This window comes from Homalodisca vitripennis, chromosome 5 (genome assembly GCF_021130785.1).
Source record: "Homalodisca vitripennis isolate AUS2020 chromosome 5, UT_GWSS_2.1, whole genome shotgun sequence".
NCBI lineage: Eukaryota > Metazoa > Arthropoda > Insecta > Hemiptera > Cicadellidae > Homalodisca > Homalodisca vitripennis.
In genome coordinates this window covers 24,588,060-24,612,058 of record NC_060211.1, presented here as the reverse complement: position 1 = coordinate 24,612,058, position 23,999 = coordinate 24,588,060, and the positions used below count along the sequence as shown (strand labels likewise).

The following is a 23,999-nucleotide window of genomic DNA, read 5'->3' as shown; positions in this document are numbered from 1 at the left end:
AAACAGCTTTTTTTTATAAAAGGTTACTGAGTCTAGGCCAATTTTTTATAGCAGATTTTGGGTGATAATAATGCATCTTGTTAATATTTATTTTAACAACACTGTGCAGTAATATGTAACGCTACCAAAAATGTTTGTAGAACATGAAATTTGAGATCTGTATAGATTAGCAATATTTCACATTTTGGACGAAATTATAAAGTAATACTTTTAAGGTAGACTGGGAGCAACGATACTGTACTTCTTGACAACAGCAGAGTACCTTTGGGTGGGGGCTTTGCCCCCTTAAGACCTTATCGAATACGGCTATGATAATGTGGAGCGTGAACCAGGGAAGCCCCAGTAATTGTGATCCACATGTTCGGCAGCCACCACTCCTTATAGGCTTACCCTTTTTCGAAGTCGTGGGTTTTCCTTTCACTCACTTGAGGTTTAGGGAATCAGGACCCCCTTGATCAAATCTGGATTAGCTAATGAATGTAATGCAATTGCAGCATCTATTTTTGCCTTTTATTCAAGCTCATTCTTGGTTATATCCGATTCCTGAATATTATTTCGGTTAAAAGGAAATATTTAATTTGCATTGCTTAAGGGGTTTCTGCACTCCAAGAAGAAAATGTTTTTTGTTTATGACTTTAAAACTTGTTTTAATATTTTTTCACTCTAGGTACTTAACTAAACAAAAAATACGATGTTGAAATACGAGGTGTATTAGGAGTATGGCAAAAATATATGCTTACAAAATATTAGGAAAATCCTCAACTCTATGTACGTAATGTGCTATATAAAAAATATAGAGAACCAAATGATTTCAACATACAAGAATACCTACATATCACTATAATGACAATCAACAAACAGTTTCATAATCGTAGCTTTTACGGTTCGCTTGGAATATCCAGTTTTGTGTCTGAAAACGTAGAAAAAACTAATTTGCGGATAATGGCGACTGAAGTTTGGCATCAGATTTAGCGTATTGTTTCATGGTTTTGATTATATTAGGCTGCAGTAAGGTAGTTACTTTTAAAGTTCTTATTATAATTAGAGGTTACAAGGTTTTGCGTGTTCTAATTATTACGTTTTTGTTGTGACGGTAACACTGTAGCTAGTCCTACGCATTAGGTATTATTTAGGGACAGAGTGGCCTCCTAGCCAATAATTAATTAATTAATATTTGTTTTGCGTGTTCTAATTATTACGTTTTTGTTGTGACGGTAACACTGTAGCTAGTCCTACGCATTAGATATTATTTAGGGACAGAGTGGCCTCCTAGCCAATAATTAATTAATTTATATTTGTTTTGCGTGTTCTAATTATTACGTTTTTGTTGTGACGGTAACACTGTAGCTAGTCCTACGCATTAGATATTATTTAGGGACAGAGTGGCCTCCTAGCCAATAATTAATTAATTAATATTTGTTTTGCGTGTTCTAATTATTACGTTTTTGTTGTGACGGTAACACTGTAGCTAGTCCTACGCATTAGATATTATTTAGGGACAGAGTGGCCTCCTAGCCAATAATTAATTAATTAATATTTGTTTTGCGTGTTCTAATTATTACGTTTTTGTTGTGACGGTAACACTGTAGCTAGTCCTACGCATTAGGTATTATTTAGGGACAGAGTGGCCTCCTAGCCAATAATTAATTTATTTATATTTGTTTTGCGTGTTCTAATTATTACGTTTTTGTTGTGACGGTAACACTGTAGCTAGTCCTACGCATTAGATATTATTTAGGGACAGAGTGGCCTCCTAGCCAATAATTAATTAATTTATATTTGTTTTTCGTAATTTTTTTTAAGGTAATGTAAGGTAAGGCCCAATGTAATGGAGTAAAGGTTATGATTATAATCAACAGCAAAACTAATTTCTTTCAGGCTTAAATTACACTACGGCTTTGTTAGCTAAGTTAGCTCTGTTATCTAAGATCTAACTAATCAATTTATTTTTAATCCTTTTAGTAAACTCATCAGGACGAAAATATGAGTGACCTGGAATATGAATTAATATTAACCGTGCTGAAATTCAATGTAGAATCCGATGAGCTATAAATACCGTTATTAAATAATGCAGTAAGTTAATTAATTTTACGTTGAAAATCTCTTCCTTTTCGGAGGCATAAAACAAGAACCGATTGTCGAAATAATATGTAATTTTCCAATTAAATCAAATGAAAATCTATTCTTTCTAATAATACAGTTTTTCAGTTCCCCGGTAGAAAACTCTTCAAAAAGTAAAGCTGTCTCGATAATACGAATGTACCAAAAAACACAGATATCAAAGTTGAATTAGTATCTCATAGACGTTTAGCATGAAAGTAGACGTTTCAAAGACCACTAACCAAAACTAAGAAATTAATGCCTTACTATATGGAACGATAGACACAACTGACTTGCTTATTGGAAAGTGTGAAGCAACAGCGCTCTGCAAATTGTAAAGTCCACGTTTGCAGGGGTTTTGAGAGTAACTATATTTTTTAGTCCTTATCATATCCATATACACTAAAGAGTTGTGTTTTCTTGTTCAAAAATAAACAACGAACAATATTCCGGTAAAAAAGATTACAAAAATTATTTTTTATTTGTTTTGGAGTGCCGAATTACCTTAAAACTCTTTCTCTTTTTTTCGGTGCACCTTACCCGCCGTGAACATGACCTCAGTGGTTGTCAACCACCTGCTTAATATCTTGGTTCGTCTTGAGAACTGTACCCGGAGATGTTAGCTTAGAGGTTGGGGTTGAGGACCAGAGTCAATTCTTTAGAATTCAGCGTCGTGTGAGTCATGCGACAACGACGCGACGTGGATCTGCCAACCAATCTGCTTTATCCTAGACCTCGTCTCGGTCAGCTACTAGAGCCAGACCAAGGTACAGAAGTTACAGCTGAATTTGCACTCATATCCATCCTCGTTCTTTACCACCGTTTTATGTCTATAACAGTAATGTAAAGTCGCTAAAGTTAAGATCGTTTAATCGTTTTGTGCGTACTTTGGTGCGGCTTGTAAAAGTCATCATCCACGGACATTACTAATTTTCAATCAAAATGTCTGTTTAGGTTTTATAACGTATTGGCACATAACACATAAAAACTCCAAAAACACGAAACTACCTATAAATTATTAATAATCAAATACGTATCAAAATTATAAAAAGACACAAAACTGTAGTGCTACATGCTGCAGTAAAAACATAAAATTTTTGTCCGAGGTGAATTTTTTTCTCTTATTAGATTGACAAAGCATTACTATTTTATTTTATTCGTCTAAACCCTTGCAAAAAGGATATTCTTTTACGACTTATACTTGTTTTGCGTAATGTTTACAAGGAAATCTAAACTCGTTTTTACAAAAAAAAAAAAAAAAATGTAATATTGTAATTTCATGCTCAAGTGATTTCTTGTAAATAAAAAACGTACTTTTGACTAAAGCAATGACATTTATGATAGACTTATTGAGAATGTAGTAAAGTCCAACATCAATAAGAATTCAATTCATTTTAGATTATAGACAATTATTTTGGTACACACTTGTCATATCGATGCATTCCGAATTGAAAAGCACATTGAATGAAACTCATACCCAATATTTTTTAAAGCGCGTAAGTAACAACGGCTCGAAAACAAGTTATTTCAGAATACCGGCACTCATTTTTCACGTGACGTTTTGGTTTTCTTGACAATAGGGAGAAACACCTTACGAACGTGGATGACGTCATGGCCACGTGAGCGGCACGTGCCAGAGGTCCTGAGTTTTTCAGTTCTTGCGGTGACGCACGCGCCCAGGTAGCGGCCACGCGCACACACACGCACCCTGTGACGTCAGACGTGTGACAGCGGCCCGCTAAGAGTTCCCACGCTGCACTACCAGCCCCTGGCACACAGGAGGGGTGGAAGTGGACTTGTGTGTCTCACTCTCACTTCCGAACTACACAGATAGACCAGTAGAACTGGGCCGCACAAACTGAAATGTCACGGTCCGTTGAGTTCACTTTTCACACAACCACAATTAATTTTAACGACCGTTTGCAACAACGCAGAGATGTCGATTGATGCATTCAGAGCTTTACTAATGATGTCGTATCCTAATACTTTAGTTCATATATATATATATATATATATATATATATATATATATATATATATATATATATATATATATATATATGATCTTAAAGGAATTAATAAGGTCTTCCGTTGTCCTGAAGAACATTTAAATAGGTTAAAATATATAAAAAATCTCGAACAAGCCCATCAGTTACTTCTAAAATCTAAATACCCAAATGGTTTAAATTTAAGATAAAATAAACTTTTCCAAATTTCCTTCTGTGCCATTAATGATATGACAGCTGGGTCTTTGAATGTTTTAGTCGCGTATTTACATTTTTGGTTATTTTCTTCCTATTTGTTGTGTTTCTTGTTCTTTTGATATTTTTATTTTGTTTCCTGAAGATGTATATATAGAAATATAGAAGCTTTATATCTTTGTTTTTATTTAAATAAGTGAAATACTATATATAAATACAATATATATATATATATATATATATATATATATATATGAAAACAGAAAAATTAAATATAAAAATTTAAAATTCTCTATAAATTTCGTCTAAAATATGACACTTTCAACAGATATAAAGAAGTAAACATACTAACAAAAATAATAATAAACTTAGTCAAACTGTTAGAGCAAAAGACTTTGCTCTAATAAATATGATTATGATTGTCACGTCATAAAAATTAAAAAATGCTTTCAGAAATAAAGAATGTCCTCAAAAAGTTGTAAATTACAACATGCAAAAAGCAAAAATCTGTATTCCTAGAAACTACAACAACCAAGGAAAATCTTTTACCACACTTTCCAGGGCTATACAAAATTAAATGTATAATAAAACAGCACACAATATTCTACAAGTTCCACCTCTAACAAGAAATTTATTTAGTAATACACCTAGAATAATTTTTAAAAAGCCTCAAAATTTGAAAAACATTAGTAAGACCTAAACTACCCTCTGATGACCTAACCCAAAATGTAAACAAACCTTTTGGCTGTGAAACCTGTTGTAAGCCTCGCTGCAAAACGTGCAATTTAATAATAAATTCAAACAAATTCTTTAGTAGCACAACAAAAAGAAATAATCCGATAATTATTGGTTAAATGACTTGTGAATACAGCAATGTCATTTACCGATTGTCATGTAAAACCTGTCCGAAAGACTAAATTGGTCAGACAATAACTCCATTTCACATTACAATGAACAAAAATCGCAAGCGATACAAACCTTAAAATTAAATCTAATCCTATTTCGGCCCATGCAATTGAGCATAACAAAAAATTTGATGAATGTTTTTCTTTAAAAAGTATTAACAAAATTCTGAATTCGCATAAAATTAAAATTAATTATTTAGAAATTGCTCATCACAGGATCCTACAAACTAAATATTCGGATGGTATAATTTTAAAGTATATATATAGTTGTAGATGTAAAAATAAACCTTTACAATTTTAATTTGTTTTATAAAATTACACAATTATCTACATATCGATTTTATAAACTAATATTCCTTGGATTATTCAAAATGATTTACTATTTGTACCTAATTCAAAATTACTTTTAAAACATATCATTCTTTTGTTTTATTTTTTGCTAGTATGTTTTATTTAATTTCTTTGTTTTCGTGTATATATATATATATGTATGATGGAGACCAAAATACTAGGACTGTTACGATGTTCAAAAATCTTTTCATAAATTTATTTGAACGTTGTAAGAGGAAAACTAAACGTTGGAAATATAATTTACTCGAACCAGAAGTGTTCATACAGATGCGAAACCTACGTGATTGCGTGAGAAGCGAGGCTAACTCCTACTAATATAAATGCGAAAGTGGGTTTGTTTGTTTCACGCGTTAATTATTCAACTGATTGCAATGAAATTTTGCATAGACATTGCTAGGATCCCTGGTATGAATATATATATAGGCCTGTTATTATTTGAAAAATCTCTCTGGGCCCTGCCTCACTGGTCTTTAAAATAGCAAAAAACGCATCTCAGTCTATAAAGTTACCATATATTAAATGCAACATCCTGTTAAATGTAATCAACTGTTTTTTGTCAGCATTGTATATGACAGTACAGCTATATGTATTAATTTAACAACTGTTTTAATGATAATATTTATCCACAGTAAATGTGAATGTTTATGTACAAGCATGTCTAGATATACTCAAGACTGGTTGGCTTCCTTGATATTACTACAGCTACAAAAACAAAACTATAAACGATTACTGAAATGTTGCATACACTTTCTAAGGTTTCTCTCCTTTTAACGAAAGTAGATGATTTTGACCGTAGTGGATTTCTCAGACCTGAGTATGTACAGTATGTATTTTTTCTTTAAAATGACAAACTCAACTATGGTACTTGAAATACCTTAGACCGAAAGAAGATTGCAAGAGAAGTAAGTAGACTTTTTTGACAGAAGTAGGTTTCTCAGTCTTACGTGTTTACAAATATTCTATTTATCAGGCCAACGTGGCATATTCTACTATGGCACTGGAAACATGTTACACCGGAAGTCAACGCTTTTTGACAGGAGTACGATTTCTAAATTATTCTCACACACTCATATATCCTGATCTATATACACTTGATCGAGGCAGTAAATCTAACTCAAATTTGACATCGTATATACGACTCGTACATTATACTAGAAGTGAATTTAAACTTACGGAAGTAGACACTTTTTTACCGATGTAGGCTTATCATTCCTACGCAAGTAAATATATATCTTTCATCGGTACAATGAGACAAACTGAACTATGGGACGGGTAATATATTAAACCAGAAGTAAACCACAGGAGCTGGAACTAAGTGGTTTTTTAACGAAAGTAAGGGGTTTCATGCCTTTTAGTCAGTTTTTACATCGTTGAATAACACACAGACGCAGAGAGATAACATTAGATTTGTTTATAAATTATAGATAGTAATTTATACACAATTAAACAGGTGATAGTATATGTTTCCTGTTATTCATCTGTCAAAGTCAGTTACACTTTACAAGTATCATGTTACGTGCGGATGCTTTTCGACGTTTGGTTATTTGGTATTTTAACTATCTGCAGTAAAATGCTATCATTTATTACATCACAAGTGTGTTAACTGGATATGTAAGAACTTCAACTTTAGTCTCCCTTTTACTTAGGATTTCTCCACACTGACCTAAAATAATTCAGTTTTTACTGAAGTCTTTGGAGATGTTGAATAAAATATCACGAAATATTAGAGAGAAATTTCAGAAGTATTTATGAAAAACAATTTCACTCTGCGACTTCAGGGTCCGACTTAAAACTTAAACCTGTAATGGATTAAAAACCATTGGAATATCTTTCAGTGACTATCACTTATACCATGAATTATTTTGAATTCTACTTGAAAAAAATGTGCTCATGATGTCTTGTTTTTCAAAATTAAATTGGGTGCAAAGCCGTGGATAACTGCTAGTTTAATAAAGTATGTAAATGAAGCATATTATATAAAGTAAGAATATTTTGTACGGACAATTCATTTTCAATCACTCTTAAACTTTTCTAAATTAAACTAACGATCATGTCTATCATCTCGAATCTACATGAACAATGCATTTTTTTAAATAATTCAGTTTGTTTTCCTTCTGAAAAAATTGAAACCTTGAGTCAAACTAAGAATGTTTCACTATTTTCTGATAATTGAAGGGAAGTCGTGAAATTATTGGATTCCCTGTAGTATTTGAGCTGTTTTTACCTTTCAGAGTAAGTAAAGAGTTTCAAATTATAGGCCTGGTAACACTATACTTCATGTATGTATGTATAACATTTTTGTAAAACATGCAAACAATCTGCGAGTAACCCCCTCCCACCCCAACGTGTAAAGCTTTGATGTTGTAAGGCTATTCAGAGGAGCTGTATGATTTAATTTGATCCCAAAATGATTTTTTAAATCCCAATAAAATCAAAGCACATCGCTAAAACGTCTAGATGACCTCGGCCAATACCCTCATATTTGTTTCTATCAGACATTTCACAAAATGTAATTACTTGCGAATCATTGGGGAATTTAATTAGGTCTTGAAGAGTATCTACATTTTTTTTAATACGAGTATATTAAAATATTTATTAAGTTTTAAAAATGTATGTACATCATAATTTTTATAATTTATTTTTGCTGAAGCACTACGCTTTGAAGCATAGGTTATTTATTCAAAACACAATTTAGGAAGTTCAATTTATTTGAACAGTTTTCAAGTGTTTTATGGAGTTTTACTTTGAAGATAGACTTACGTCAAAGTAAAACCTATGTATATGACATTAGTAATTTTATGTTAATCGGAACTCTATAAAATATTCTTTGCTAATCACAACGCGTTTAAATACACTTAAACGTAGAAAGTGTTAAACATCCCAACTTTCCTAACTTTCCACACAGCCTAACTACCTAGAGTCATTTAGCTGATGACATCACTCTTACTATAAAAACAGAAACTCTTGATGATTTACAGAATAAACTAATTGTGCAAATAAAGTAGCAGGACAGTAGTTATTAGGAAAATAGACTACTGCTAAATGAAAATAAAAGCTAATTTTTAATATTCTCAACTCACTAAACGCAAGCACGTGTATTCATTTTAAAGTGGTTTAACATTGCCATGTGAATGTTTGGGCTTAGGCTAGTAGTAGGTAACTAATATCGTGGACAGAATATACAGCCTTTATAGAATAGAAATTATGCTCGGTCGTTTCGCATTAAGAACTATTTATCATGCGGCTAGTTTAGATACTATGGAAGCAGTTTACTCACATCTGAGGTATGGGTTGGTATTTTGGGGAAACTCGGTGTTATCGAAACAAATGTTCAAAACTCAGAAACATATATTAGAACCATGTTTAAACGTAAAAAAGAGCAACCCTGCACATCACTTTCTATAAAACTATAACATTGTTACTTTACCGTGTCTATATATTCTAGAAACCTCACTGCTATTTAACAGTAATATCAACTATTAAAAAAATCAGGTATTGCAACATTATAACATCAGAAATCAACCCACACAATATCCCAAACATCGATCAAAACTATTAGAACAGCGTCCTTATTATTTAGATCTTCAAATTTCTATTAAATTACTCCCGAATCTGAAAAGTGAGAATTCCATAAATGTATTTAAAAGTTCCTTAAAATGCTACCTCATTAACCAGGTATACTATTCAGTTGATGAATACTGCACTTAAATGATAAACGATGTCTTAATATTTAGACTATGCTCACTTAGCTTTACAAAATAATGCAACCATTTATTTCTAGGCAATTAGTTTAGTTTCAAATATTGATAACTCCATGTTTGTCGTTAACCATACGGAAGATCATAGACCTATAAAAGCTTGACAGTAAAAAAATAAACAAATGTTATTGTTTTATGGAAATAGTAAACACGTAATTTCTGTAATTTTACTTTATATTAATATTTTTTAACACCCCATCTTATCTTTAAATCACAATATTTATAAAATGTTTAGAACTTTTCTCGAAGGTTTTTTTAATATTAACCGATGACAACCCCAAACTTGTAACCCCTAAAACGAAAGAACACGGAAACTACAATAAAAAAATATTTACCATAATCATTTATAAAATCAATTCTTTTTTGTCTCTGCACAAAATGGTGGTCGTTTAAGTTTTAAAATTTTGTTTAAATAATGTCACGAGTGTGAAATTATAATTCAGTAATTCTGAAAATTATCTTAACGACAACATTATACAATGGAATCTTCAAATATTACTAAACATCAACATTTTTAAATTATACAATTTATTTTTAAACAAAAATTCTTAATTTAAAATATTTAATTACTCGTTTATTTAAATTATGAACGGAGATGATATTAATGCGGTGATTCATTGAGTCACAAGAAGGCCGCTATTAAAAAATATTGAGTTGCCTCCACTCCCGTTTATGGAAAATAAAAATAAACTTAAGATCTTTAGTTTAACGAATGTCTCCTGAAGCGATCGATGTTATTTTCATTACTAAAGAAGTTATAGTTGAGTGCTAGTACTTTATATTTATCAGAAGGCATAACATCAACAAAACCTTGCTTTAAATATATTTTATATATCAGGAATTTATCGTGCGAGCGCTACACCACGTATGGCGTGACATGTTACGTTGAAATCTTCAACTAAATGCATTCTTGAAATGTCATGCAAACAGAGATACTGACAGAAAGTCATACTGATAAGAAAATTTACATCTCTCAGCAGACATAAGTGGAACCGTGTCAGCATTCTATATGTGATGGGCTTCAATAAAACACACAAATCTCATGGATGAACATGCACCATCATAGAACAAACTCATTCTTGTCTGTGTAAAAATATGGTTTCATGCAGACTTTAAAGTCTACAGAGGCAATATTTCTCGAGATATATTACGGATAGTTAGGCTACATGTGTTATTGTGTCACATATTTAAATGTCATATAATTGTATTCAATTTGTTTACTAATTTTATTTATTCTAAGTATTTTTCATTGCCATCATGGTTACCCATAAGAAAAATGTAAAACTGTTCTCTACCGCTCAGCCAAACTGCGTTGAGTTATATGTACCATCATTGATCTCGACATTACTCATATAGAAATGAAAGCTTGAAGTTTCAATTTAAGTTTCAACTTAAATTCAATTTTATGAAGCATGCAATGCAATTGTAACTATTGTTGATGCAATAAAGAGTATTATTATTATTACTATGCAAAATCAAGTTCGTTTTCAAAATATCGTGGAGATAGACAGACAGAAATGAGATTTATGTTAACCCCTAGAATGATAGGCTTTGCTAACGCTCAGCCAATTTGTAATCCAGAATATCAAGATGGCTTGCGAGAATTTTCACGAATGCAATCTCATCGCCGTCATATTGACAAAAAACTTGAATACAAAAAATTAATTACGCCTTTAATTATTACCTTAGAAATCTCAATTTTAGTGGTTATTAATTTAAGAGACGTACAACAAATACTGTATAAGAAATTATTCTTTAAATAATGAGCAGGTAAATTGGAGAAAGCTTAAATTTTAATCAGGAAAAAGTGTTTTACTTTACACTTTTGGCTATCACAATAAAAAAAAACACATAAATATTTTTCATTCGCTCTAATACATGGTGAATACTACCCAAACAGTAAAAATTGCTTCCCAGGTATGATATAAGTGTATATTTTAATGTGGTAGACGTTTGAAGTGAGATGTTCAGCTTGTAAGGAAGGTCACCAGGACCCGGCTCCGTCAGGGATCTTCTTAAAAAAATAAAAAAAATTATAGTCAAGTGTCATGAAGGAAATGGTTACACCAAATGAATTTAATGCTCTGCAGAAGCGATATTATTATAATCAAAATAGTACAATTTCAATTAAATAACCCTGTGGGACGTTGTGTTTTATTTATAAAAATTCTGAAATTTGATGTTTTTTACTGTACATAGATGTTTGGCAATGTATGGTAGTATAACGAGCTGTTCGATTTTGTAAATAGGCTTTATACCATTTATGGGCCATACTCACACCTCAATTGATCTAAGGTGAAATAAAAACCACATTAGGAATCATTACAAAAACTAAAAATAAAATAAGACCGAAGGATGAATCTTGAAGAACGCCGTATTTACAGTTTTTTCTTTAAATGTTGCCTGATATGGTTGTGTTTCCCACTTTATACCTCAAATTTTAAGTTTAAATTGGTGTCAAATCAATAAATCTCAGGTACAATAATTTTTGGAACAGCAAACTTTGTTAATTGTTCCGTACGTGTTTGATAGGTCACACTAAAAACACTGGAAAAATATACATATTCTCATTTATTCCATTATATGCGTTGTATACCAACTGTCGATTACATGTTACTGTCCAGCAAAAATTGGCCGGACATTTTTGTGACAGTAGGCCTAATGCTTTGAGAACTTTATATTTTTCGTTAGTGCATAGTAGGTTGGAATATGGTATTATATGCTGGGGGGACGTATTATTCAAATTTGAAAACTCTTGTCACAACTCAGAAGAGGTATTTGCGACATTCGAGCAAACAAGCCTAGGTATGAACCATCTTTTCCTCTTTTCGATTGCTATAAAATTCTTCCACTCAGACACTTGTACGCCTACAAGGTATTAAAAGCCAGGGCTGCAATTACACCAATGAATATAAATCTAAACTAAGAAATGCCGGAAACGTTAATGTACCTAGACCAATAAGTACTGTTTTTAAAAAAGTCTTATAATTGCTTAGCACAGTATGTATTCAATAAAATTCCTTTGAAAATTAGATGCTATAAATATGTTCATATAAACTAATTAGAAGTTTCTTATTTTTAAGGACAGTGTACATAGAAGGATTCTTGTATGATTAATTAGTAAACAAACACGGTATTAAATCTTTAAGCCTTGCTTGCATTGTATTTTACTTAGGCCTATAACAATATGGTTGGTCAACGAATGTAGACGTATTGTGACCTGTATTCTGTAGTTCTGTTTTAATAATTAGTGTTGTGTTTAGTATTTTATTAAGTGGTTATTTTAACCTAGTTTGTAATTATGTGTTAGGTTAGTTATTTGACTGAAGAAGAGATCAGATTGCAGATCTCGAAACGTAGTGTTACTGATTTTTTGTTCCACTGAACGATGACAAATATCTGGGAAAATCCTATTTTCTTATATTATTATTATTTGGAAATTAAATGGAATTTATCATTGAAATGTGCCAAAATATATGATTTACATGTAGGGTATGTGGAACATCTACTCAATATTAAGTAAACAGTGATAGACCAAATATTTGAAGCGCCTGCCAACATTCCTATCAACACGTGACCGGCAGGAGGTCAGGAGGTCGTGATGGCGCTGGGCAGGCGTGTGCAAGACGCAAGTCTCCGTCCGTAAGTATTGATCTAGGCGGCCGTCAGGGGCGATCGAGATCACAGAAAGGCGAGGAAAGTGGAAACTACACGCGACTGCGACAATGGCGACCGTAGACCAATAGGGGGAGAGTATTGTGTTCCCACGGGCGGCGCGTGGCTACCCCCCACCCCGGGCAGTACGCCGGGGCACACGGCAGTCGCCCGTCAGTCAGTCGTAGACCGGCGTTCGAACACGCGGCTACTTGTTGAACAGAATGTGGAGAGTGGTAGTGCCGCGAGGTGGGGCAGTGGAGCAGCCCCCGGTGCCGGAGCCCCCCGCACCCGTACACTGGGGCTACGCGCCCCCCTGGGCTCCCCCGCCCCCCAGAGGCCCCCCCGCCAAGAGAGCCATGAGTGAGAGTGACGACGGAGACGATGTCTTCTCCGAGGAGTCTTCCAAGGACCAGTAAGTACATGTCTTGTTTCTTTACACTTACCAAAATATTGATGTTTGTATACGGACTGGAAGATATGTCGACGAAATCTACATGTTGACTAAGGATAGGACCTATCGCCTAGTAAGTACTGATATTTTTTAAGGTAGCCAGTAACAATGTGGGAGGAGTGTCAGACAACTGATATTTTCCCGTAACGGACAGAGAGTTAGGTCCATTTTGTTCCTTAAGTTCTTGACCCGTGTTTTTAGAACGACCTTTCAGCAGTGCATTGCAGTAATACTGAATTATTTAAATAATAATAATCGTTTTCTAAAATAGTTATTTAAAAAAATCGTTTCTAAAATAGTTATTAAAAAAAAATAAAAATTTTGAGGGGCCCTTGGACCTCACAGGCTACGTCGAGAGATTTTAGTTCCTATTTTGTATTCTCATTATTACCATCAACCAACTAACGAATTTTAATTAGTTTTCAGTTTCCTACCTTTTGTTATGGATACAGTATAGAGGGTACATTCATTGTTGTCAAGTCATATAATTATTTATAGCTCGATAGGCAACTACGCAAATTAAAGCGTATAATGTGCACTACGCAGACGTCCAGTCTTGTCATGACAGTTTGACCGTAACTTGATCTCGCCGTGGTTATACATTACTTATGTATACTATTTCATATAGTCAAATCACTACTGAAAAACATTTAATTCAGTTTAAAGATCTATTTCTGATCTATCTAGTAAAAAAGTATAATTGGTCGAAAAGTTTACACTTAAAATGTCTAACGTGTTTGAAGACCAAGGGAAGAGTGTGCAGTATTTCAATCTAAAAAGCCGATAAAGTTTTGTAAATTCACATTTAGCAATGAAGTTTTCTAAAACTACAACGACAAAATATAAATTTAAATTAATGCTAAAGACGGGTTTTCACTATGTGGCAAAACCATTTACTGTACATAGGATTTGCTAAATTGTAGCAATGTTATATTAATTGTAACACAGTAGCCTTCTTTTTAATCCTGCTATATGTTCCACATAGCAAATTATATAACATTTTAGATCAGTGACTTTTGCTACATGCTAGATATAGCGACCCTGTTTCCAATATCAAAAGCTAGATGTAGCACGGGTTTCTTTGATCTTTACCGACTCTGAATGGATAGCAACAGTTTAGCTAAATGTGGCAGAATATGGTATAGCACTTTTAAAACTGAGGTCTTCTACTTGTAGCAAATGCTATATAACTTGTGCTAGATGTAACATTTACCAGGTTTTGCTACATAGTGTAAACCCCGCGTTAGGTTTAGGTATTTTATTTTTGAATTGAAGAGGAATATAAAATTGTTTTCACCATTACGCATGAAAATAAACTAACATAATTTCAATAAATCCGTGAATTTTTGAAATCTAGTATAACAAACTGATAATCGATCCCCTAGATTTATTATTGGTATGGAAAACAAATGAATAATCTGATGTCCAAAATGACTCTGGCTCATGACGCTGACGACTGTTGTGTGTAGATGCTCGTCGCCCGGAGACACCGACAGCTGCCAGATGCTGAGTCGCAAGAAGCGGCGCGGTATTATCGAGAAGCGGAGGAGAGACCGCATCAACACCAGCCTCTCGGAGCTGCGACGTCTCGTCCCCACAGCCTTCGAGAAGCAGGGTTCCGCCAAGCTGGAGAAGGCCGAGATCTTGCAGATGACAGTAGACCACCTCAAGATGCTTCACGCCAAGGGTGAGTCCCTACGTTATTCAGTAGCAAACTTAATGTTATTTCTGGAGAAAGGGAGATACTGGTCAAAACGTCTAAAGATTCACCATAAAATGTTGAAAATATAGATAATTTTCTACTTGTTCAGTATTAACTCAAAAAAGTAAAGTTCCTCTTAATTGACCCTAAACTTTTCGGAGATTTATGCTCCCATATGACGCAACATCATGCATAGTATGATACTGTCCCTTAAACCATATCATGTAAAGTTCCTATAAGAATACATAGATTGACATCAAATAATTTACTCCCCGGGTATTTTCCACGATTTTAAATGAATTTATAAATATTGTTTGTTTCCAAAGAATTGTTTTATATATATATATATATTGGCCTCAAATAATTAACCCCCCCCCCCGGGTATTTTCCATGATTGTAAATAAGTTTATAAAAATTGTTTGTTTCAAAAGAATTGTTTATATATATATATATTGGAATCAAATAATTTACACCCCCCCCCCACCGGGTAATTTCCATGATTATAAATGAATTTATAAATATTGTTTGTTTCCAAAGAATTGTTTATGCGTGAGTTGCTCATCTCAAGGACGGCTGTGGGAAGCGCGTGGGAGAGAGAGCGGGAGGTAGCGAGCACCTGTTGCCACCACTATTCGCGCCCGCCAAGCCATATGACGGCTGTCGGTCTTCCTTTCCCACCCTCGCCACCGGCTACCGCTACCTGCTCCTCGCATCCGGCCAACTGACCCTCTCCGAGGCCCGGATCCGGTCATGTGACCCTGTCAATTAGTCAACATATCTGCGCCTCATCATCCAGCATTGTAGGCAGGCAATGAAGTCTGACCACAGTACTCTGAGACATGGCATTCCTTTCGGTACCTTTGTATATTTTGAATTGGGTGTTGTCCGAATCCATACAGGATTGAATAAAGAAAATTGAGTCGAAGCTTTCGCACAGTGCAGAAGGTCATTTCATGAAACACTTTGACACTATAGGGCTCACCTTTGAAGATCGTAGGTGTACACTATGCAGTATTGGAGACCATTAAACACTTAATATTTTATTGTATGCTTAGGAGAATCGTGTTGGGAATTTCTCAGCCAGGTGATGGATTTTGGACAGAAACTCAGATCTTGTTGAAAGATCAGAAGTATTGCATATTCTACTAAATATCACTTGGAGAACAGAGTAAGTTATGTGAACGCGCTAGTGTACGATACCTCCTGCCTCCTTTTGTCTATTCAAATCATTTAAACATATCTAGGCTGATACATTCTATTCCGGTACTCTCTAGCTACTTCCTAAATTTAAATGATATCCCTTAATTTCCCAGAGCCTTTATCAAGATTTATTTAAAACACTCATATTAACTACGTATCGAGATCTGCAATCTGATCTCTTCTTCAGGTAAATAACTAACCTAACACATGAAGAAGAGATCAGATTGCAGATCTCGAAACGTAGTGTTACGGTACTGAATTTTTGTATCACTGAACAATGGGAATTGTCCGAAAAAAATCCTTCATAATCCTTCCATCGTCAAAAACAATCTTCAAAGGACTCATATTCAAGTACTAAACAATTTAAAAACAGTCTGAATTTGTAAAAATAAATAAATAGACATCAATACTTACTTGGGAAATCGGGAGGACTTCTTTAGTCATTTTATAAAGAAATGTCTGATCTTGGCCTTCCTCAAAGGATCTTATTAATACGCAGTACATTTTGTACAGCTCCAAAATTAAAATTTATAGCTCTTTTAATTTCTAAAAATGCAAAATAAACATTTCTCGAAAATGTAAACCCAACAGATTTGTGCTACAGATAGATCGTTATAGCTTCACTTTTCTAGTAACGTCCACTCCAGCAAGATGACTTGCAACGTTCACGGGTTACAACAACGCCGAGACGGTCCTCGCCGCGCTGTGGCGTGGGAAACGCTCACCGTATCGAATTTCGAAAAACATTTTGAATCTCACTTATTGCACTCTCGTATCCATTTCCAACCATCTATTTTGTCGCATTTCATTATAAAGAACACAAATTACTTCAAGATATCTTCAGATTTTTCTTTTCGAATAATGAATCCCCTTATTTGCTTCGTTTTCCCTACCTTTGGCAAGGAAAAAATTGGATAATTAGAATTATGTTTCATCTTCAACTGTAGAAAGTCCATAACCAGGACAGTAGTAATAAAAAACGGATAGCGATTACCACCAAAACTGAACTGATTACAAGATTTGGCAGGACGTGCATCAATCTAACCGCATGTCAAAGAGAATAAAACGATAAAAAATCTGTTAAAAACTTTCCCCATGTTTATATAAACAATGCAACCAAAGAATCTTAAAATAACAGAAAATAAAGTAAAAAATAAATAAAGTAAACCTATATACCTACATAAAATTTTTTATTGATATTAATTCTAATTAATAATTTTTGCATGTTTGCCGATATTGTGTGAAAATATATCCTAACCAGGAAAAGAATAAAACCTATGCTCTCACCGTTAATTAAGAAAAATTAATAATCAACTAATTTCTGCAAGCAAATTCGTGTTAACGTTGATTAAAATTGTCGACACCCATCCAAATCAATTTGTAAATTTATAAAATGGGTTTCCCGCAGTAATTTTTAGTTTCCAACGAATCGCGTGTGTCGGCGTAATATAATAGGCTATAATGTAATGAATGGTGGCTGCAATTAAATAGGCAAAACAGGAGTCGGTCACGTGGGGAGGGGGTAGCACCCGTGGGAACCCTGCACCCCAGTCGCTCTCGTGTTATCGTTGTGGGGTGGGTAGTTATTATCAGAGCAGTGTTGACTCCCCCCTCTCCCCCCCCTCAACTCATGTAAGGCATGGGAAACAATCAGAAATCGAACAAGGTTTATTTTTGCAATAAACCCACATGCTTTAGTTGCGTCTTAATTTCTCATCGACTTAAATCCCCGAATTTTCGATATACGCTAGCTATTCCCTTCACGTAGGTTACTCAAGTAAAAATAACACCGAATAAAGGTACCTTATTAGGGATATAGATTTCTAAAATATTATATTGTAGCACTTGCTTCAACAATTCGAGGTACCATCGGTCAAAATCAATACCTAAATGTTTCTAATTACATGTATTTCTATCTCTGGATTTAATACTTTTTTCGCTAAAATCGTTATTGGAATACATATTTTAATACTTAATTTTTTCACATATGCTGTTTTTATTATTTTATACTTTAGATTTTTTAAACACCTAATGTGCTTATTAATTACATTATTGTCGAAATATTTTTAATTAATTTTAACATAATTGGTCGAAATTGATGTTTTAAACTTAATGCAAAAATATTATACAAATTGTATTAGAACAAGTGTTATATTATATTGCTGACCCTTACAATACAATTGTAAAAGATTGTCTACTGCAATAAAGAAAATTTGAACTTGAATATGCTTATGCAGCGTTTTCCGACTGTTTGGTGGAAAAATGAAAAGCCATTTGAAGGTTAAACGGAAGTAAAAAAGAAGGCAGATTATATTTTATGACGGCAATAAATGATCTATTACATGATCTCAGGACTCAAAGGTTGACCCAAATAGCTGTCACATTTTTTAAAATTTGATTTAAAACCTAAAATATCGCCAAATCGCCAAATGCTAATTTCCAATTGAATAAAAATAGCTGGAAGAGAGAAGCTAACACAAGTAGTACGTAGGTTGAAGGAGTGGCGTGCGACGCAGCGTGGCGGTAAAGTGAGTCCGCCGTTCCCACGCCAGATACCGCCACCTGCATCTCTATCAGCTGTTCTCTGTACACAAACAACGTAGCGGACTAGCGGTCGATAGTGAACAGCTGATCAGTTCCGCCCCATTCTAATGAAGTCTAATAGCCATGTAGATCCCCGATCTTGATTTCAATGGGCCACACACATTAGTCATGACCTATTTAATTCTTCTAGTGTGCGTATTTATACAGATTACGATATTCGGAAGTTAAGATTTTTCGATCTTGAATGTATAGCAAACAGCCATCAATATTGCCAACTTTGAATTTCACACACAGATTGACAAGTCTGAAAAATGGTGATTTAAATTTGAGGTTTCTTATAACTACTTAGTCTTCTCTTGTATCATTTGTAGAAATTTTAAGGTTAGTAATGAATAAATCCTTTTTATTTCACAAGACGGTGAATAAAGGACTACAGGATTTCGGACATTTTCCATCGTTATAGGTTATAAAAGGTATAAAAAACATTTCGAGGATTGGAACATATTCTCTTCGTCAGGTGGGGGAGGTACTAATAAACACAAAAATAGACCAAAAAGAAGTAGATAATGGAACGAAAAGGGTTCAAACATATCCAAAAGCTGCTTGGAGTCCAGTCCAGGCGTTGACACTGCACAAGTACAAGTCCTGAGCACAAATCACGAGTACGAGGATGACAATCACATATCACACCAGCACAAGCTACAGTGGGATACTAACGACCGTTAGGTTAGATAACTATATACATATAGTTATATTAATACTGTAGATGTATATACAAATTCATATATTTATATACATATACTAATGCAAAATAAAGTACGCCTGGATTTTTAATCACTCACAAATATACTGTAACTACGTAAATAATTTTACATCCCAAAGATGAGACCTCCTTTTCTCCTCAGATGTACAATTTTGATTATCCTACCCAGCAAAATTATTAGGTACTTTGCTTTTTACCAAATTCTCAATAACGTGTTTTTAATGAAATTTAACTGATGAAATGTGTTTGTTGCAGGGTTGGACGCACTAGCGTATGATCCATCCAAGTTCGCGATGGACTACCACAACATTGGGTTCCGGGAGTGTGCGGCGGAGGTGGCGAGGTACCTTGTCACCGTGGAGGGCCTGGACATCCAGGATCCTCTCAGGCTTCGGCTCATGTCGCACCTGCAGTGTTTCGCAGCGCAACGAGAGTTAGCCAGCAAGCAGGCGCCCACCCCATGGTACCCGGGCTCCGCCCCCGCCGCCCAGCAGTCCTACAACCCCCTGGACACCTCTGGCTCCTCGGGCAACTCCTCCTTTGAGACCTCTGCCTCCTGCGAGTCCACGCCGCCGGCCTCTACCGCCCCGCCACCCTCCAGCTCCACGCTGACACCCCTCACCACCGTGACCTCCGGGTACCACCAGCCGTACCACCAGACCACCCACAATCACCACCCTTATCACCACAACCCCCACAACAACCAGAACTTCCACCAGGGCAACTCACCCGTGTCTTCGCAGATGAAGCCGTACCGGCCGTGGGGTGCTGAGGTCGCCTACTGAGGTCGACCTCCTCGACCTCACGTCTGTGATCTCTCAATGTGGTCGATCCGTGGTTGTGAACGTTACTAAGTCATTAATTAAATAGTCACTAGTTTAAGGCATCTCTGTAAATATTGTACAGTTAGTCAGTAAAACCTAAATTATTTATTGTTCATCCATTTTGTTGATATTTATTTTATGCTTTTCTTCCATTTTCTGTTTCTTATGTAATTTTGCACCAGTTTGAGGTTCGAATTCAAGAATATACAAACAACTTGTTGGGTTCTGAAACCTATTTTCTGCATTAAAAAATAATATAACAGATACTTAAGAAGGCGCTGAGCACTTACATAAAATACCCAAGTGGAGCACTCTTAAAAATAAAATACCAGTAAGCAAATGGTAAATTGTTGTTGTGGAACCTTCATAGATTGGTAATACGTATTTAATCAGTAACGCAATCAACGAAAGTAATTTGGTATTCATTGGTGTAATCCTATAACTTTTGAAACAGAAATAATTACTAGGAGCTAAAGGAATATTGTAGTGCATAGAAGGTATAAAATATACAGAATATTATTAATTTCACAGAAGGAAAGATACATTCAAGATCCACGCCACTCCCCTTTGAAAGTCCCCTTTGACTATTACTGTTAGTTAATTTATTTATTATGTTCTGACTCCACTATTATTAGTACTCGACCTTAAAAATATTATGTTTGTTGTACAAAAGCTGTTAAAAAACTATTTTTTCGATTTTTGTTTAGTAATAAAAGTCTTGTATCAATATCGTTTAGTATGATGAGAAACAAACATGATTTTTAATGGAAATTAAATTAGTTGTACATGACTATTAAACCCCATAGACGAATCTCCATTTTATTGTTTAATTTTACACTTTGGATGGGATTCATTATATGTATTTTTCCTTCTCGTTACGCCCCTTTTTTAATCTGCAGCATCGAAGAAAAGCGCCTTCTTAGTATTCGTATTTATTAATTGTTTGTATAATGTCAGCCGTTAAAATAAGTTTCGATTTTGTCCTCCAATCAGGCTAGTCCTGAGAGATTCCTATATATTTGATTTATTATTGGACATTTAACAGTGAATGTACTTATTTGTGTTTATTATGTATGATTTAATTTTCAAGTACAAAGTGGTATTTCGGTTTGACATGGAAATTTTCATGTACATATGTGAATTAGAGGAATAAAATAGAAGAAGAAAGAACAATCTTGTTTGAAAAATATTTTTTTATTGTTGTTCTTTATTAAAAACAGACTTGCTCTCTTTTAGAAATAAAATGTAATGTCAAATGTGTAACATTCCAAAATAAAAATTGTATTTTCGTTTTAGAAAATACTTTCTATTTTTGTACTCGAATCCTAATTTGATCTCAAATTATAAGGACCATTGAAGAAACTAAGTTATGGCATTTCTGAAAATTATTTTTGTACTGTGTTACTAATGTGAATACAAATATATATTTTTATAAGAGTGAATAAAATATTGTTGAAAAATTAAAGCAGTTGTGTTTTAATATCTTTATTAGATCCACGATTCTACTTGTAATGCATTGTTAAAGGTTTGTCTTTTAAATATGTATGTGTTTCATAATTATGTTAAAAAAAGTCACAACGCCTAGGTTATGCCCAACTGTATTGTCTGATGTGGCCGATAAGTAAAAACAACTCTTGCAACTCGGTATTATCTCAGAAATTTTTTTAACGAATTATAAAACGTATATTTGTATGCTTTCTTGCTTCGTTAGAATAGCCAATCTGTCATTGCTGATAGCATTTATTGTTCTACGTAATTTAATGCCACAATAATATGGTTTACGGACAAACAAGTCTGTTATAGGGAGAACATTAAAATTTGGTTGTGTTGATGCACTAAAATCTATTTGTGCCACTCTCTTTTAATGCAGACAGCAGCACATTAAATTAAATTGCTTTAATTATTTTATGTAATGGTATGTGTACTTTTTTTGTTAAAATATAACATCTTCGTTAAAGAATTGTTCAAAAATTCACTATACATTTTATGAATTAACCACATAATTCTTGTGACAAAAATCAAGGAAGTTAAGTTTTAACTTTCCGCTTTATATGCATTATAAGCACGATATGGAAAATGTATGGAAACATAAATTTACAAACTTTGCAGAGTGTGATAAGGTTATCTTAACTGCTTTTTTATGCAATAACTATCAAATGCCCACATTGGGGGGTACATCCCCGTATGGGAATTTAAGCCCAAGCTGAGGTCAATATGTTTATAATTTTAAAGATATTTATATAAGAACATAATTTCGCAAACTATATTTCATAATGTGTTTTATTCAATAAAAATTGCAGGCTGTTGAAATAAGATCAATAATTCAACTTGTATTATTACTAGCTGTAACCAGCGGCTTCGCACGCGGTTTTTAAATTTAGAGTATGTAGCCAAACTTATCAAAACACTTATGTGACGTAATGGTTCTCTATGATATTTTTCAAACGCAAGGCATACTCAGATTAATATTATTTCAGTGTTTATAAGTTAGACTATCAGAGGTTGGGAACTAACTCTTATGTCAAGTGTTGAGTGTATAAGAGCATTTCTGGTTATTTAATTATATTTCCGATGCCACAACTGAGTTTGCCTCGTTACACTCATGAAGAAAATAAATACGTAGGTTTAAAAAAGGCTACTTTTGGTAAAAAAACCTAACTTAATTCCAGCTTTTGTGATCTACTTCAGTCTAATGTATTTCCAGCGCTACAGTTGCGTTTGCCTTGTTGTCCCGACGAAGGGAATATATTTAGCTACTTATGAATGAGAAGCCTACTTCGGTAAAACGTGTCTACTTCCGGGCGTGTAAAGTCACTTCTAGTATAATTTATTTACAGAACTATAGTTGAGTTTGCCTTACTTACTCGATCAACAAAATGTTTATATATATATATATATATATATATATATATATATATATATATATATATACATAATACAATGTTTGTACTGTTCACACATAACAGTTGAATACATTTAACTGGCTCTTTGGATTCACATTAGACAACTTTAGAGACCAAAAAATGAGTTTTTGTTGCTTTAAAGTACAGTGTGCCGTAGCCCGGAAGGATTTACGGAATAAAAATAGGCATATGTTCATCCTAGGGACCCTAGGAATGTCCATGCAAACTTTCAGTACAATCAGTTTACTAGTTTATACGTGAAAGCAAAACGAACAAACTGCCCTTGAATGTATCTTATTGGATATAATGGTGTAGCAGCTACAGCCTCGGGAAGTATAACATAACATACTCCGTTATGTATTTCCGTTACGTGAAAACGGATGCAATCTAGAAACCAATCTGGTTGTGTATTGAATTACAAATTATTCTACCAGAATACACGCCTCTGCTAAATGTGCAGCTTTATGGTACGGGAGAAGGTGTAATTCGTGAATGTTAAATTATTTAAAGGTGTTAAACTAGTCATTAATTTATTTTTTAAACGATACTTGTTTTAATTCACAGTTGTGGCTTTTAAAAAATTATTTCTAAATATTGACCTAATTAAAAAACAAAACAAAACAAATAATAATACAAAGTT

The 23,999-nt window shown here is 33.9% G+C and overlaps 1 protein-coding gene across 1 annotated transcript; it reads left to right on the top strand.

The window, feature by feature from the left end:
* Nucleotides 1–13,077: 13,077 nt before the first annotated feature.
* Nucleotides 13,078–21,896, top strand: LOC124363802 (hairy/enhancer-of-split related with YRPW motif protein). The gene is made up of 3 exons (XM_046819065.1): nucleotides 13,078–13,384; nucleotides 14,893–15,110; nucleotides 19,888–21,896. The coding sequence occupies exons 1-3, from the start codon at nucleotides 13,194–13,196 to the stop codon at nucleotides 20,415–20,417; spliced, it is 939 nt and encodes a 312-aa protein (XP_046675021.1). The 5' UTR covers nucleotides 13,078–13,193; the 3' UTR covers nucleotides 20,418–21,896.
* Nucleotides 21,897–23,999: the final 2,103 nt, after the last annotated feature.